Source organism: Trichechus manatus, unplaced genomic scaffold (assembly GCF_000243295.1).
Source record: "Trichechus manatus latirostris isolate Lorelei unplaced genomic scaffold, TriManLat1.0 scaffold00231, whole genome shotgun sequence".
In the NCBI taxonomy this organism is placed as follows: Eukaryota; Metazoa; Chordata; class Mammalia; order Sirenia; family Trichechidae; genus Trichechus; species Trichechus manatus.
Window position 1 is genome coordinate 2877623 of NW_004444167.1, and position 14300 is coordinate 2891922.

Below are 14300 nucleotides of genomic sequence, written 5' to 3' on the forward strand. Positions count from 1 at the left end.
AATTCTAACTCACAAAAAAAAGACCAGATTTACTGGCCTAAAGGAGACTAGAGAAACCCCGAGAGTATGGCCCTCAGACTCCGTTTTAGCCCAGTGGTGAAGTCATTTCTGAGGTTCACCGTTCAGCCGGGGAAAGGACAGCCCAATAAAACCAAATGGGACTAATGAGGTACAGCAGTCCAGGGACAAGGGCCAGAAGGCAGAAGGGGACAGGAAAGCTGGTGATAGGGAACCCAAGCTTGAGTAAGGATAGCGTTGATGTGTTGTGAGGTTGTTAACCATTGTTATAAGGCAACATGTGTACTAACTGTTAAATGAGAAACTATTTTGTTCTGTAAGCCTTCATCTAAAGTGACAGTAGCAGCACAGTTGTACGAGCATAGTCGATGTCACTGAACTGTGCATGTAGAAATTTTTGAAATGGTGTATCTTTGGCTATGTATATTTTCACCAGAAAAAAAAAAAAAGTTCGAGAAGGGAGAGGGTTGACATGTTGTGGGGTTGTTAACCAATGTCATAAAACAGTATGTGTACTACTGTTTCATGAGAACTATTTGTTCTGTAAGCCTTCACCTGAAGTACAATAAAAAAAAAAGACTGGGAGGACACAGGAAAAAAAAGAGAGAGAGAGAGAGAGGAAAAAAAGATATGCTAAGCAAATCCTACCCAAAAGAAAACAGGAGTAGCTGTATAGTATCAATAAAAGTATATTTTAAGGTGAAACGTATTTCTAAAGAAAAAAGATCATTTAATAATATATAAGCAGTAGTTCACCAGAAAGGTGTAACAATTTTACATTTCTATGTGCCTAAAAACAGTTTCCACATATATAAATCAAATACTGACTGAACTTAAAAAAACAATCTGTAGTTATGGTTAAAGAGTTTAACGTATCTCTTTCAGTACATAATATGCATTATTAGAATAACAAGCCTGACGTGAGTATGCTTTCTGACCAGGAATGGAATTAGCTGGATGTTAATAACAAAAATACATCTAAATTATTACCTAATTTGAGAAATTAAGCAGCATTTGTTTAACTATGCTATGTGTCCAAGAAGAAATCACAAAGGAGTAAATTGTGAAAGGAAAAGCAGTGATTAGAGGAAATTTCTACAAAAAAAAAAAAAAAAAAAGAGAGCGAGATTAGATCTATAGGATTAAACTTAAAAAATGTGAAAAACCTATATGAGTAAATCCTTTAAAAAGTTCCTGAAAGACATAAAATAAATGTAAAGAAAATCAAAAGCCAGACCTGGTCCTGTATTAGACAATTCAATGTTATAAAGATGTTAGTTCTCCAAAGTTAGTTTACAAAATCAACCCAAACCCGTTGCATACGAAACCCACTGCCATCGAGTCAATTCCGACTCATAGCGACCCGATAGGACAGAGTAGAACTGCCCCATAGGGTTTCCAAGGGACGGTTGGTAGATTTGAACTGCTGACCTTTTGGTTAGCTGCTGAGCTCTTAACAACTTCACCACCAGGGCTCCAAAATTAACCTATCCCCCCCAAAAAATGCTAACAAGATTATTTATGGAACTAAATATTTCATACTGAAGTTCATATAGAAAAGTAAATATGCAAAAATATCCAAGAAAAATCTAAAAAGGACAGAAAAAACGCATCAAAATTATGAAGTGAGAATAGCTTTATAAGACATTAATATTAAATATATTAGAGCTTCTATATACTATCAAATTGCACATGTACAGTGTAAACTTGGCAACATGCATAAGTGTGTGGCACATTAATAGTTAAATAGATCAGGTATAGAACAGAAAGGCCATAAATAACTAAACTGCCTAAGAAAATGTAATATATGATAAAGTCGACACCTCAAATACCAAAGGTAAGTAATGGCTTTTTAGTAAATGATGCTGCAACAATAGGATAGCCACTTGGAAAATATGGTATTAGATTCATTTCTCACACCCAGGGAATATATGCAAGAAATCTTACACTGACCTTTATAGGGAAATTAAAATCTTTCTCACATTGAATCTTTTAATTACCATTAAGGAGCCCTGGTGTTGCAAAGGTTAAGAGTTGGCTGCAAAATGAAAAGTTGGCAGTTCGAACCCACCCAGCTGCTCTGTGAGAGAAAGACCTGGTAATTTGCTTCTAAAAATTACAGCCAAATAATATAGTTCTTAAAGTTTATATTCTCCCTCCTAGTTTGGTGAGCTGTGTCTGGGGTCTTAAAGCTTATGAGTGACAATCTAAGATACAGCTCTTGATCTCTATTCATCTGGAGCAAAAAAGAAAGAAGGAAACCCAAGAATCAGAGAGAGAAAAGGATTACAGGACTAATTGTCGCTATGAACCACTGCCTTCTCTACATTGAGACAAGAAGAACTAGAGATTGCATGGCTACCACTACCTAAGGTCTGATCAGGGACACAACAGAAGGATCCTGATAGAAAAGGAGAAAAATGTGGAACAGATCTTCAAAATCTTAAAGAATCCAGACTTACTGGACACACTGAGACTGCAGGAATCCCCAGTGTTATTGCCTTGAGATACTCTTTCAAGTCTGAAGTGAAACTATCCCCTAAAGTCACCTATTACCGTATTTTTTTTTAAATAAAAAGCCCACATAAATAATGTAATCACACTTATAACACACAGAAATGATGAAATTAAGTAAAACAGTTCTGGCATAGCATGCCCACACATATACCACGCGTGTTTCCTGACATTTCCCAAAGTGAATTTTGGCCTCATTCACCTGTCCTCCCATTTTACAAGTAAATCGTATTGTCCTGTTCATTTCCTTTAATCTCCTGTTTATGTGTATAAAAATAGTCCAAAAATGTTACTTTGGATCATAATTGTATAATAAAGGTATAAGCCATAGTCAAGAAGTCATGGATCAAGTTTGGTAGTCCTCCGTTAATCAGAAAATAAACAATAGAAATTGTGTGTTTGTTTCTATTAAATTAAGTTGATAATTACAGCACTTTAGCCCAACAGTTGAATGTGAAAACATTATCAAATTGTCAGTGACCCTATAGAACACAGCAGAACTGCCCCACAGGGTTTCCAAGGAGCGGCTGGTGGATTTGAACTGCGGGACTATTGGTTAGCAGCCAAGCTCTTAACCACCGCAGCACCACGGCTCCTAGGTTATGTTAAAACCAAAAACTCACTGCCATCGAGTCAATTCTGACTCATAGCGAACTTGTAGGACAGAGTAGCACTGCCCCATAGAGTTTCCAAGGAGCACCTATTGGATTCGAATTGCAGACCTTTTGGTTAACAGCCATAGCACTTAACCAGTACACCACCAGGGTTTCCTAGATTATGTTAGGTCTGCTTATTTTATAGTTTAATTATATCTTTTTTAGTGTCAGTGTCCTTGATCAATGATCATAAGCCACCTTAGTCACATGCTTGCAAGCATAGGAATATAAAAGATCGGCAACATGTAAAAAAAAAGATTGTATAGCGCTTATGAAATTAACAGGCTGCACAGTGGTAAAAAATGTATAAAGTGCACGTTATTTGCTTAAAAATATGGTAACTAAATAGCAGGTTAGGTAAAAAAATAAGAATGTCACCCTTGGATACTACACTCAAAATTTATCTATATGAAACCAAATGGACAACAGTTATTCTAAAACATAGATAAAGCGTTTGGAGGGCAGTGAGACTAAGTTAATGAGAATGAAACAACTAGAACAGAAATTATGAGAATGTTGACACAGTGTGAAGAATGTAAGCGGTGCCACTGAACTTTATGTGTAGAAAATGTTGAATGGAAGCATGTTTTGCTGTGCATATTTTCACCAAAAATACAATAAAATATATTTTTAAAAGATTACATCCAAGAAAATCCTACAGGGCAGTTCTACTCTGTCACATGGGGTCACTATGAGTCACAATCCCCTCAACAACACCTTACAACAACTACAGGATATCAACCATTGATTTATTACAATCCCAATCAAAATCTCTACTGATTGATATGCTTGTTTTTTGTTATTGTTGTTTATTTGAAAGAGTTATGGGGGAAAAATGAGTTTATTATATTATTTAAATTTATATGAAAATGCAAAGGACCAAGAATGATAGACCATCTTAAAGAAAACAAGGTTGAATTACCTACACTATTTACACTATCAAGATTTATAATTCTACAATAATTAAACCAGTGTGATATTGACACAAGATTAGAACTCTTATTTGCCTTTCAAATATTAGCTTTTCTATGAAGTTATTTCTCAGTTCTTCAAATAGTTTTATCAAAACTCTGCTGTTTCACTTCTTGTTGTAGCATATATTGTAATATATGTTGTAATATAATTGCATTAAAAATGTTTACATCTTTCTTTCCTTTATCAGACTGTGACCTTCACAAAACAGTACACCTTGTATCTAATAATGGTTACACCCAGCAGTCTCCAACATATATCAGATATTATTATAATAACATCAATGAAGCTGGGAAAATGTTGAAATATTTTAACATTATGTCTTTGCTATCTAATCCATGAAAGTCCCACTTGAATACTTAAAACTGTTTCATAGTCACCAAAGTCCCAGATGGGTAACTCAGACTTACCTCCTATATCTGGACGAAGTTTATTGTCATAGCCTTGGAGTAATGAGTTGAGAATTTGTGTGATGTCTCCTTCATGAATCTTTGGTGCCAAGACCCAAGTTTTGTTCACAGTTAAATCCTCATCATCTTCATCATCTGCTTTATCAACACTAAATAATTCAAAGAAAATTTGGATGACAGATAGTGCAACCAAATCATGTATGTAAAAAATTTAGTCTAAGGTTATCATAATATGGTAACAGGAAAATAAGCATTGAAAATATGATATTACATCCAATAGAATTAAACATATTTATTGTATGAATTGTCTTAATACAATAACATTCAACAGTTAAGAATTCAGTGCAAGAAACAAATGCACTAATATCAAAATAATCAAATAAATCTTAACCACCCCAGAATGACCATTGAAAGCCATATAGGTTATACACTGAACATGTCAAGGAAGTCCCATAATCTGCACAATCATATGTGATTGCCCTAAACCACCACACCCATAAGTTAAAATTAAAACTTAAAGTATTGCAGGAAAAATTCTTACTATTAGCCTGGTAAAATTTTTTAAAATGTATGTGTAGAAAAGAGGAAATGAGCAGAGATTAATTAATACAGAAAAGTTCAAAGAAAAAGAATATTGTATACATCCACTCTTCTTCCTTCGAAGTAAGAAGAACCCAATCATCTTATCCCAAGAACTTTGTCAGAGACTGTCCTAATATCAAACCATGAGCAGGTGACTCACACTTCTCATGATATTTTTGGTTTTGTTTTGCATGACTACCAAATTTCAGGACTGGAAGAGAGAGCTTAGAGACCAAATAACTTGATGCCTTCATTGTGTAAATGGGAAAACTGAGGACCATGGTAGTAAGGACCTGATCCAAGCACAAACATATTCATTAGGTTTGTTTATTACCTATTATTTTATCTGTTATTACATAAAACCCTGACTCAAACCCTGACTCTTCAGCTTATGCTTTCTGCTATACTCGTATGTATAAAAAATGTAAAGATACAGTTTACATCCGAACTGTGGTAGAAAAATGAATTATTATAAGTGTCCATCCACATTCATGAATATATTCATCAAAAGTAACAAATTATTCTTCTCTTCATTACCCAAAGTAACTTCATATTCATCTGAGTAAGATCAGTCTAAACTTAAAAACCGTATTTTAACAAATCTCTTGTACTCCAGTGAAAAAGAGTCCAAAATACTACACAATTTTATTGGTAAAATCAGACAAATCCATACTGTATTAGGTTTTTTACATATATTTCAGAAATGGAAATATCCCACCGTTTAGCTTAACAACTTAAGTTGATTATTCTACATTTAGTCAGGTATCTTTTACATTGGAACTAAACATCTTTACTCAGCCACTGCAGACCCTCCCCCACTTCTTTACTCCCAATGAATATACATTAACATCACAAATTATTTAATATCTCATTTAATCTTCAAAAAAAAGTCTGCTGATAGAGTATATTATTACTGTCAATGTTTCTCCTCTCCTTCTTGCTGGGGGATTATATTTCTCACTCCATTTACTTCTATCTCGGTCAGTATAATTACAGATCAGACCTGTAATGTCCCTTCCTGTCAAAAGATTATACATCCCTGTCCTGCTGATTTCAGTTGTGTCCCTGTGACTTGCTTTGGATAATATAATATGAACAGAAGTGGCATGTGTCACTACTGAGGAGGTTTTTGTGTCACCGCATGGTTCCCCATGCCTCACTTGCCCTTCTACTAGAAGACCTGGCATGCTCAGATAGAAGTTAAGCCATCACTTCATTACCAGAGCAAAGGTGACATGGAGCAGAGTCATGGTTGACCTACAATGGATATCTAGCGTGAGTCAGAAATAAACACTTAGTGTTGTAAGTCACTGAGATTTAGGGCTAGCTGACTACCACAGCGTAATCTAATGCATTCAGATTAATGCCTCCTTCATGGTCAGGTTTATTTTCACTTAGCATTTCAGAAAACAACTTGAGAGATGTTAACTTAGACATGCCCAAGTTTTACTACTCCAAAATCTCATCAATTCCCTGGACCAAGGACACTTCAATTAGGCATACAAGCTAAGTGAAATCCATGCCAACACAATTTTAGCCCCCTCAAATAAAGATAAAAGTCTAGTAAATATAATGTTCTTGTTATATAACGTTAACTAAGTTCTCTAGTACAGTGAGAGGCAACCTCCCAGATTCCAAAGTCCAGGCTCCTTCCACCGTTATTGCATTCCACTCTTTTACAGATGAGGAAATAATCTAAGAGAAGTTAACTTGACCAAGGTAACGTTTATAATGAGGTAGATCTTGTGTTTTGACATCCACACTACACACTGAGGACAATATAATACTGTTTTCAATTTGAGATCAATTTAAAGATGAATATGAAAGCACTGATCTTTTACTAAGAATGCACTAATTACTGCAGTGTGTACAAAGATCCACTTATATTCTTATGTGAACTCATGGGGTATATTTAGTTAATATATTTTTAATTAAGTACTCGTTTATATTAATTACTTTTCTTAACTTCATGAAGTAGATTCTACTGAATAGTGAAATATGTTGTTGTTGTTGTTAGGTGCTGTCGAGTTGGTTTCAACTCGTAGCGACACTATGTACAACAGAACGAAACATTGCCCAGTCCTTCGCCATCCTCACAATCTTTGTTATGCTTGAGTCCTTTGTTGCAGCCATTGTGTCAATTCATCTCATTGAGAGTCTTCCTCTTTTTCACTGATGCTCTACTTTACCAAGCATGATGTCCTTCTCCAGGAACTAATCCCTCTTGAAAACATGTTCAAAATATGTGAGATGTAGTCTGGCCATCCTTGCTTCTAAGGGGCATTCTGGTTGTACTTTTTCAAAGACAGATTTGTTCCTTCTTTTGGCAGTCCATGTAGCTGAAATATAGTTATATGATTTCCTTCAAATAATATCCTATTCTTTTCTTACAAAATAATTGAATACATAAACTAGAGCATTGAAAATACTTAAGTACTAAGAATTATTGCTGATGTGTCCTCCAGGAAAGTTTTCCTATCTAATTAGATGTCTTGAGACACTGGTAACAACCCAAGTTTTAGGTATCCATTGAGTTCTAAATCAAAGTTTCACAGCAGGAAGCATCTGGTGGCAAGAGGAAGGCCACTGCAGATATAAAGAGTTGATCTTTCCATGAAATATATTATTATAATCAAATAGAAATTCTCAGGAAAAAAACAAAAGTATTTTCTCTTTTTAAGGTAGCAACATTTTTGCAATCAAAAAAATAAATAAAAGTATGTTCACACTTATTTATATTCCCCTTTTCCCAGGAAGCACAGAGGTAATCTGAAAACTGACCTCAATAGTATTACAAAGCAGTCTTTCCTCATTTTTGGCAATAACAGAAGGAAATTTCATTACAGTTAATTTTCCACACCTTCCCTCCAACCTCTTTAAATTTGAGAACATTTACTAATTACCTTAAATATCATATTGACATTATTTTGGTGATTAAAAACTACTTGCCATAATTAAAAAAGAAAGTTCTTATAGCATACATGATGCCTTTCTGAGGTTGTAAGATGTTTTTGAGGGGGCATTGGTGGTTTAGTGGTAGAATTCTCATCTTCCGTGTGGGAGACTCAGTTAGATTCCCACCAATGCACCTCATGCGCAGCTACCACCCATCTGTCGGTGGAGGCTTGTGTGTTGCTGTGATGCCAAACAGGTTTCAGTGTAGCTTCCAGATGAAGGTGGACTAGGAAGAAAGGCCCGGTAATCTACTTCTGAAAATCCTATGGATCACATAGATCTAATCTGCAACAGATCCATGTGGATGGTACAGGACTAGGCAATGTTTTATTCCATTGTGTATGGGGTGGTCATGAGTCATTGGCCAACTAGAAGGCAGTTAGCCCAACAACAAAATATTTTTATAATTTTTATATATTTTAGATGACTAAGATTTTCTTACATAATACTCTGAGAATTTTTACATCCATTTAAGCACTTGTTTTTAAATATTTTGAATAAGCATAATTTTAAGCTTAGTAGAAACATTTTGGACTCCTGCATATGTAATTTTGCTAATTATTTATATAATGATTGATATTATTGTTATTATCAGCTATTGAGTGGCTACGATGAACCATTAAATGCCTACTATGTTTCAGGAACTATGTTAGAGTCTTTCCTCATTTAATCCAGAGCAATCCCATGAAATAAGCATTAATATTTGTATTTTAAATATGAGAAAAATACATTTATAAAAATTCCAGGACACTGAGCTATTAAGTAATATAGCCAAGATTAAATATGATTGGTTTAATCTGAAAGCTTGTTTTCTCTTTCCTTTGAAGTTTTCATGACACCATCCCATCTTATCTTTATTGAATAATCCAGGGTGGTTGGCTTTTGAATTTTCTAATTCATAGGATCACAGCAATGTTTATACAGTAAAACCTGCAAAAGCCGGACCCTGTGTAAGGTGGAAATCTGTCAAAGATGGAAAACTCAATGGGAGTATATGAGATAGGATTCTTAATAGACAGTGATAGAAAAGTGGTAAGCGCTCTGTCAAAGGTGGAAAATTTGCGACACCGGGAAAAAAACAAGGCAGTCCTGCTCTCACAGGCTGCACTCCAGTCAGCAAATAGGAAGAAGACTGGGAATATAAACCCCATTGCCATCAAGTGGATTCCAACTCATAGGAACCCTATAGGACAAGGTAGAACTGTTCTCCAAGACTATAATCTTTCTGGAAGCAGACTGCCACATCTTTCTCCTGTGGAGCAGCTGGTGGGTTCAAACCCTGACCTTTCAGATAGCAGCTGAGCGCTTTAACCACTGCACCACCAGGGCGCCTTCAAATTGGAATACATGAAATGAAAGCTTATTATCTTCCTTTGCATTCTGAGAAGGTAGAATAATAATCTCAGAGAATCACACACTCTTTGATTGTTATGTATTGAATTGTGTCCTCCAAAAATATGTGTTTTAAATCCTAACTCCTACCCCATTTGGATGTAATTCCATTTGGGAATAGAGTTTTCCTTGTTCTGTTAATGAGACCGTATCACTGTAGGGTGTGTCTTAAACCTAATCCTTTTTGAGATATAAAAACAGCAGATTAGGCACAGAGAAATAAGCACAAATGGGGAAATAATAGATGCCATAAGGAGATCTCCAAGAAACATGGAGAAGAAAGCTAGAGAAGCTGAGACAAGGATTTTCCCCAAGAGTGGACAGAGAGAGCCTTCCTGTAATGTTGGTGTCCTGAATTCAGACTTGTAGCCTCCTAAACTGTGAGGAAATAAATTTCTCTTCTTCAAAGCCACTCATTTGTTGTGTTTTTGTTATAGTAGCACCTAGCAAACTAAGACAATGATGAAAGAGACTTTTTAACATGTATCCTCAATTATTAAACTCAAAGTTTTAATTCATTTATGAAAGAAATATTTTGTGCTAGGAATATGCTAAATGCTGGAAATAAAAAGCCAAATAAATCCATATTCTTGATCTAGATGATCTTATTTTCTAATAAAAGAAAAAGCTATTCAAAAAATTATACAGAAAGCATCATGCACAAAGGTGCTTATCACAGTATTATATATGATAGCAAAATTATAAACAAAACAGAATTTTTAAGTCAACAATGATATATCCATATGATATGATATACAGAGCCATTCAACTGATGGCTGTGAACAGTTTGTAAAAACATAAAATTATGTTCATAGTTCATTGTCATATAAAAAAGAATATACAAAATTTATTTTCATCATTGCTTATGCAAAAAATGGTTTAAAAGATTTTATGGGAATACAGCATAAATATACAATAAATATTGCACACTAGTGAGGCTACAATTTTTTTACATTTCCTATCGATTCAAAGTATCCTATAATCTTTCTGTATAAATTTCAGAATATAAATTCATGAAAAAAAAAGTTAATTTGACATCAATACCTACCTAAAAATGAACTTGCCTTTTCTACAGACAAGACAGTGCTTTGACATAAATTTCCAACTTAAAAAAATTAAATAGACAGGCTTGGCTTTAGCCTCTGTCAAGAAGATTATTGAGGCCATCCTAAAAATTTGACACTCAGTTCTCCTGCTGGAAGAAAATAGTTGACTGACAGCTCAGATGCCGTTCTTCTGAATCAGCGCTGCTTACACATTAGACCCAAGCTCCCTTAGGCTGCTTTCAGGCAGTAACTGAAAATGGCAGGAGTACTACTGTAGACCCATTCCTGCAGGACTAGGAACTCCTCTACAGGGCAACTTTAGTGGAGGACTACCCCTGTGCTGCTTGAAACTCCTTAAAACGATACTGAGGTTTATTCTACCCAAATTTCCTTCTTCCCTCCTTTACTTTCACAGGTAACAGAAGGCATCCCTGTCTGAATCCTCTTCTTACTCCCACTTTCTCCCCATTATTTTTCATAGGCATTTCTTTTTTTTTTTGTCTTTTATTATTTTTTTTATTGTACTTTATGTAAAGATTTACAGAACAAATAGTTTCTCATTTAAAAGTTGGTACACATATTGTTTTATGACAATGGTTAATAACCCCACCACATGTCAACAATATCGATTCTCAACCTTGGATTCCCTGTTACCAGCTTCCCTGTCCCCTCCAGCCTTCTAGTCCTTGTCCCTGGACTGCTGTGCCCCATTAGTCTTATTTTGCTTTATGGGGCTGTCTAATCTTCGGCTACATGGTGAACCTTGGGACTGACTTAATTACTGAGCTAAAAGGGTGTCTGGGGGCCATACTCTCAGGGTTTCTCCTGTCTCTGTCAGGCCAGTAAGTCTGCTCTTTTATTGTGAGCTAGAATTTAGTTCTACATTTTTCTCCAGCTCTTTCCAGGACCCTCTGTTGTGATCCCTGTCAGTGCAGTCAGTGGTGGTAGCCAAGCACCAGCTATTTGAACTGGACTTAGTCTGGTGGAGGCCTTGGTAGCTGTGGTCCAATAGTCCTTCAGACTAATCTTTTCCTTGTATCCTGTTCTCTTCATTCTCCTTGCTCCCGAAGGGGTGAGACCAGTGGAGTATCTTAGATGGCTGCTCACAGGCTTTTAAGACCCCAGACGCTACTCACCAAGGTAGAATGTAGAACATTGTCTTTATAAACTGTGTTATGCCAATGGAGCCAGATGTTCCCTGAGACCATGGTCCCCACAGCCCTCTGCTCAGCAATTGAGTCTCTCAGGGAGTTTGGATGTGTCTATGGAGCTTCCATGACCTTTTCTTGTACAAGTTGTTCTGGCTTCCCCAGTATTGTATACAGTCTTACCCTTCACCAAAGATACCACTTATCTATTGTGTATTTAATATTTCCACCTGTCACCCCTCTCATCCCTCATAACAAACAGATTGTTTCTTTTTGTGTATAAACTTTTGCATGAGTTTTTACCATAGAGGTCTCATACAATATATGTCCTTTTGTGATTGACTTCTTTCACTCAGCATAATGTCCTCCAGTTTTATCCATGTTATGAAATGCTTCACAGATTCATCATTGTTTTTTATTGTTGCATAATACTCCATTATGTGTATATACCACAGTTTTTTATCCATTAATCTGTGAATGGGCATCTAGGTTGTTTCCATCTTTTTGCTATTGTGAACAGTGCTGCAATGAATGTCGGTGTGTATATGTCGATTCGTGTAACGGCTCTTATTCCTGTAAGATATATTCCTAGGAGTGGGATTGCTGGATTGTATGATATTTCTATTTCTAGCTTTCTAAGGAAGCAGCATATCATTTTCCAAAATGGTTGTATCATTTTGCATTCCCACCAGCAGTGCATAAGAGTTCCATTCTCCCTGCAGCCTCCCCAACATTTGTTATTTCCAGTTTTTTTGATTCATGTCAGTAATGCTGGGGTGAGATGGAATCTCATCGTAGTTTTGATTTTCATTTCTCTAATGGCTAGTGATCACGAGCATTTCCTCATGTGTCTGTTGGCCACTTGAATGTCTTATTTGGTGAAATGTCTGTTCATTTCCTTTGCCCATTTTTTAATTGGATTATCTGGCTTTTTCTTGTAGAGATGTTGGATTTTATTGCAGATTTTAAAGATTAGACTTTCGTCAGATTTGCAATAGGCAAAAATTTTTTTCCCAGTCTGTAGGTTCTCTTTTCATTCTTTTGGTGAAGTATTTTGATGAGCATAAGTGTTTAATTTTTAGAAGATTTCAGTTATCTAGCTTATCTTCTGGAGTTTGTGTGCTATTGGTTATGGTTTGTATCCTGTTAATGCTGTGTATTGCGGTCTCTAGCGTTGATCCTATTTTTTCTTCTATGATCCTTATAGTTTTTGGCTTTATATTTAGGTCTTTGATCCATTTTGAATTAGTTTTCGTATATGGTGTGAGGTATGGGTCCTGTTTCATTTTTTTGCAGATGGACATCCAGTTTTGCCAGCACCATTTGTCAAAAAGACTGTCATTTCCCCATTAGATGGACTTTTGGCCCTTGTCGAAGATCAGGTGACTATAAGTGGATGGATTTACATCTGGATTCTCAACTGTGTTCCATTGGTCGATGTATCTGTTGTTGTACCAGTACCAGGCTGTTTTGACTTCCATAGCTGTACAGTAAATTCTGAGGTCAGGTAGTGCAAGTCCTGCTACTTTATTCTTCTTCAATAGTGCTTTACTTATCTGAGGCTTCTTCCCTTTCCATATAAAGTTAATGATTAGTTTTTCCATCTCTTTAAAGAATGTTGTTGGCATTTGGATCGAGATTGCATTGTATTTGTAAATTGCTTTGGATAGAATTGTCATTTTTCACAATGTTGAGTCTGCCTATCCATGAGCATGGTATGTTTTTCCATGTATGTAGATCTCTTTGGGTTTCTTGCAGTAGTGTTTTGTAGTTTTCTTGGTATAGGTCTTTTACATCCCTAGTTATATTTATTCCTAAGTATTTCATTTTTTTAGGTGCCACTATATATGGTATTGTTTTCTTGATTTCCTTTTCATCTTTCTCTTTATTGATGTATAGGAATTCAACTGATTTTTTTATGTTTATCTTGCATCCTGCTACTCTGCTGAATCTTTCTATTAGTTCCAGTAGTTTTCTCATGGAGTCGTTAGGGTTTTCTATGTATAGTATCATATCATCTGCAAACAGGGACAGTTTAACTTCTTCATTACCAATTTGGATGCCCTTTATTTCTTTTTCTTGCCTTATTGCTGTAGCTAGGACTTCCAGCACAATGTTAAATAAGAGTGGTGGTAAAAGGCATTCTTATCTTGTTCCTGTTCTCAAGGGGAATATTTTCAGCCTCTCTCCATTAAGAATGATGTTGGCCATTGGTTTTGCATAGATGCCCTATATTATGTTGAGAAATTTCCCTTCTATACTTCTTTTACTGAGAGTTTTTATCAGGAATTGGTGTTGGACTTTTTCGGGGATGTCTTTTCTGCATCAATAGAGATGATCATGTTTTCACAGGCATTTCTCCCAGACATCTCTTACATGTCTAATCCTATCTTGGCATGTGATTCTCAAAGGTTTCTGCTTGTCACATTCTCCAATTGAAACCTATAACTATTTACTTAATAAAGTTTTAAAGTCATATGACTGTTAGTTTATTTTTGTCTTATTCAACTCAATCAATTACTTTAATATACAAATCTCTATGATAATGTAATAAACTACTGTATGTCAAAAAAATGCTTTAATGATTGCATTACTCTTCTGTTACAC

At 35.6% G+C, this 14300-nt stretch overlaps 1 protein-coding gene across 1 annotated transcript in view; it reads right to left on the minus strand.

The window, feature by feature from the left end:
* GABRG1 (gamma-aminobutyric acid type A receptor subunit gamma1) overlaps positions 1-14300 on the minus strand; it is a 135654-nt gene that overhangs the window by 94522 nt on the left and 26832 nt on the right. The window contains exon 2 of the mRNA XM_004389027.2: positions 4571-4719. Within this exon, the coding sequence (XP_004389084.1) occupies positions 4571-4719 (149 nt within the window). The remainder of the gene's footprint in view (positions 1-4570; positions 4720-14300) is intronic.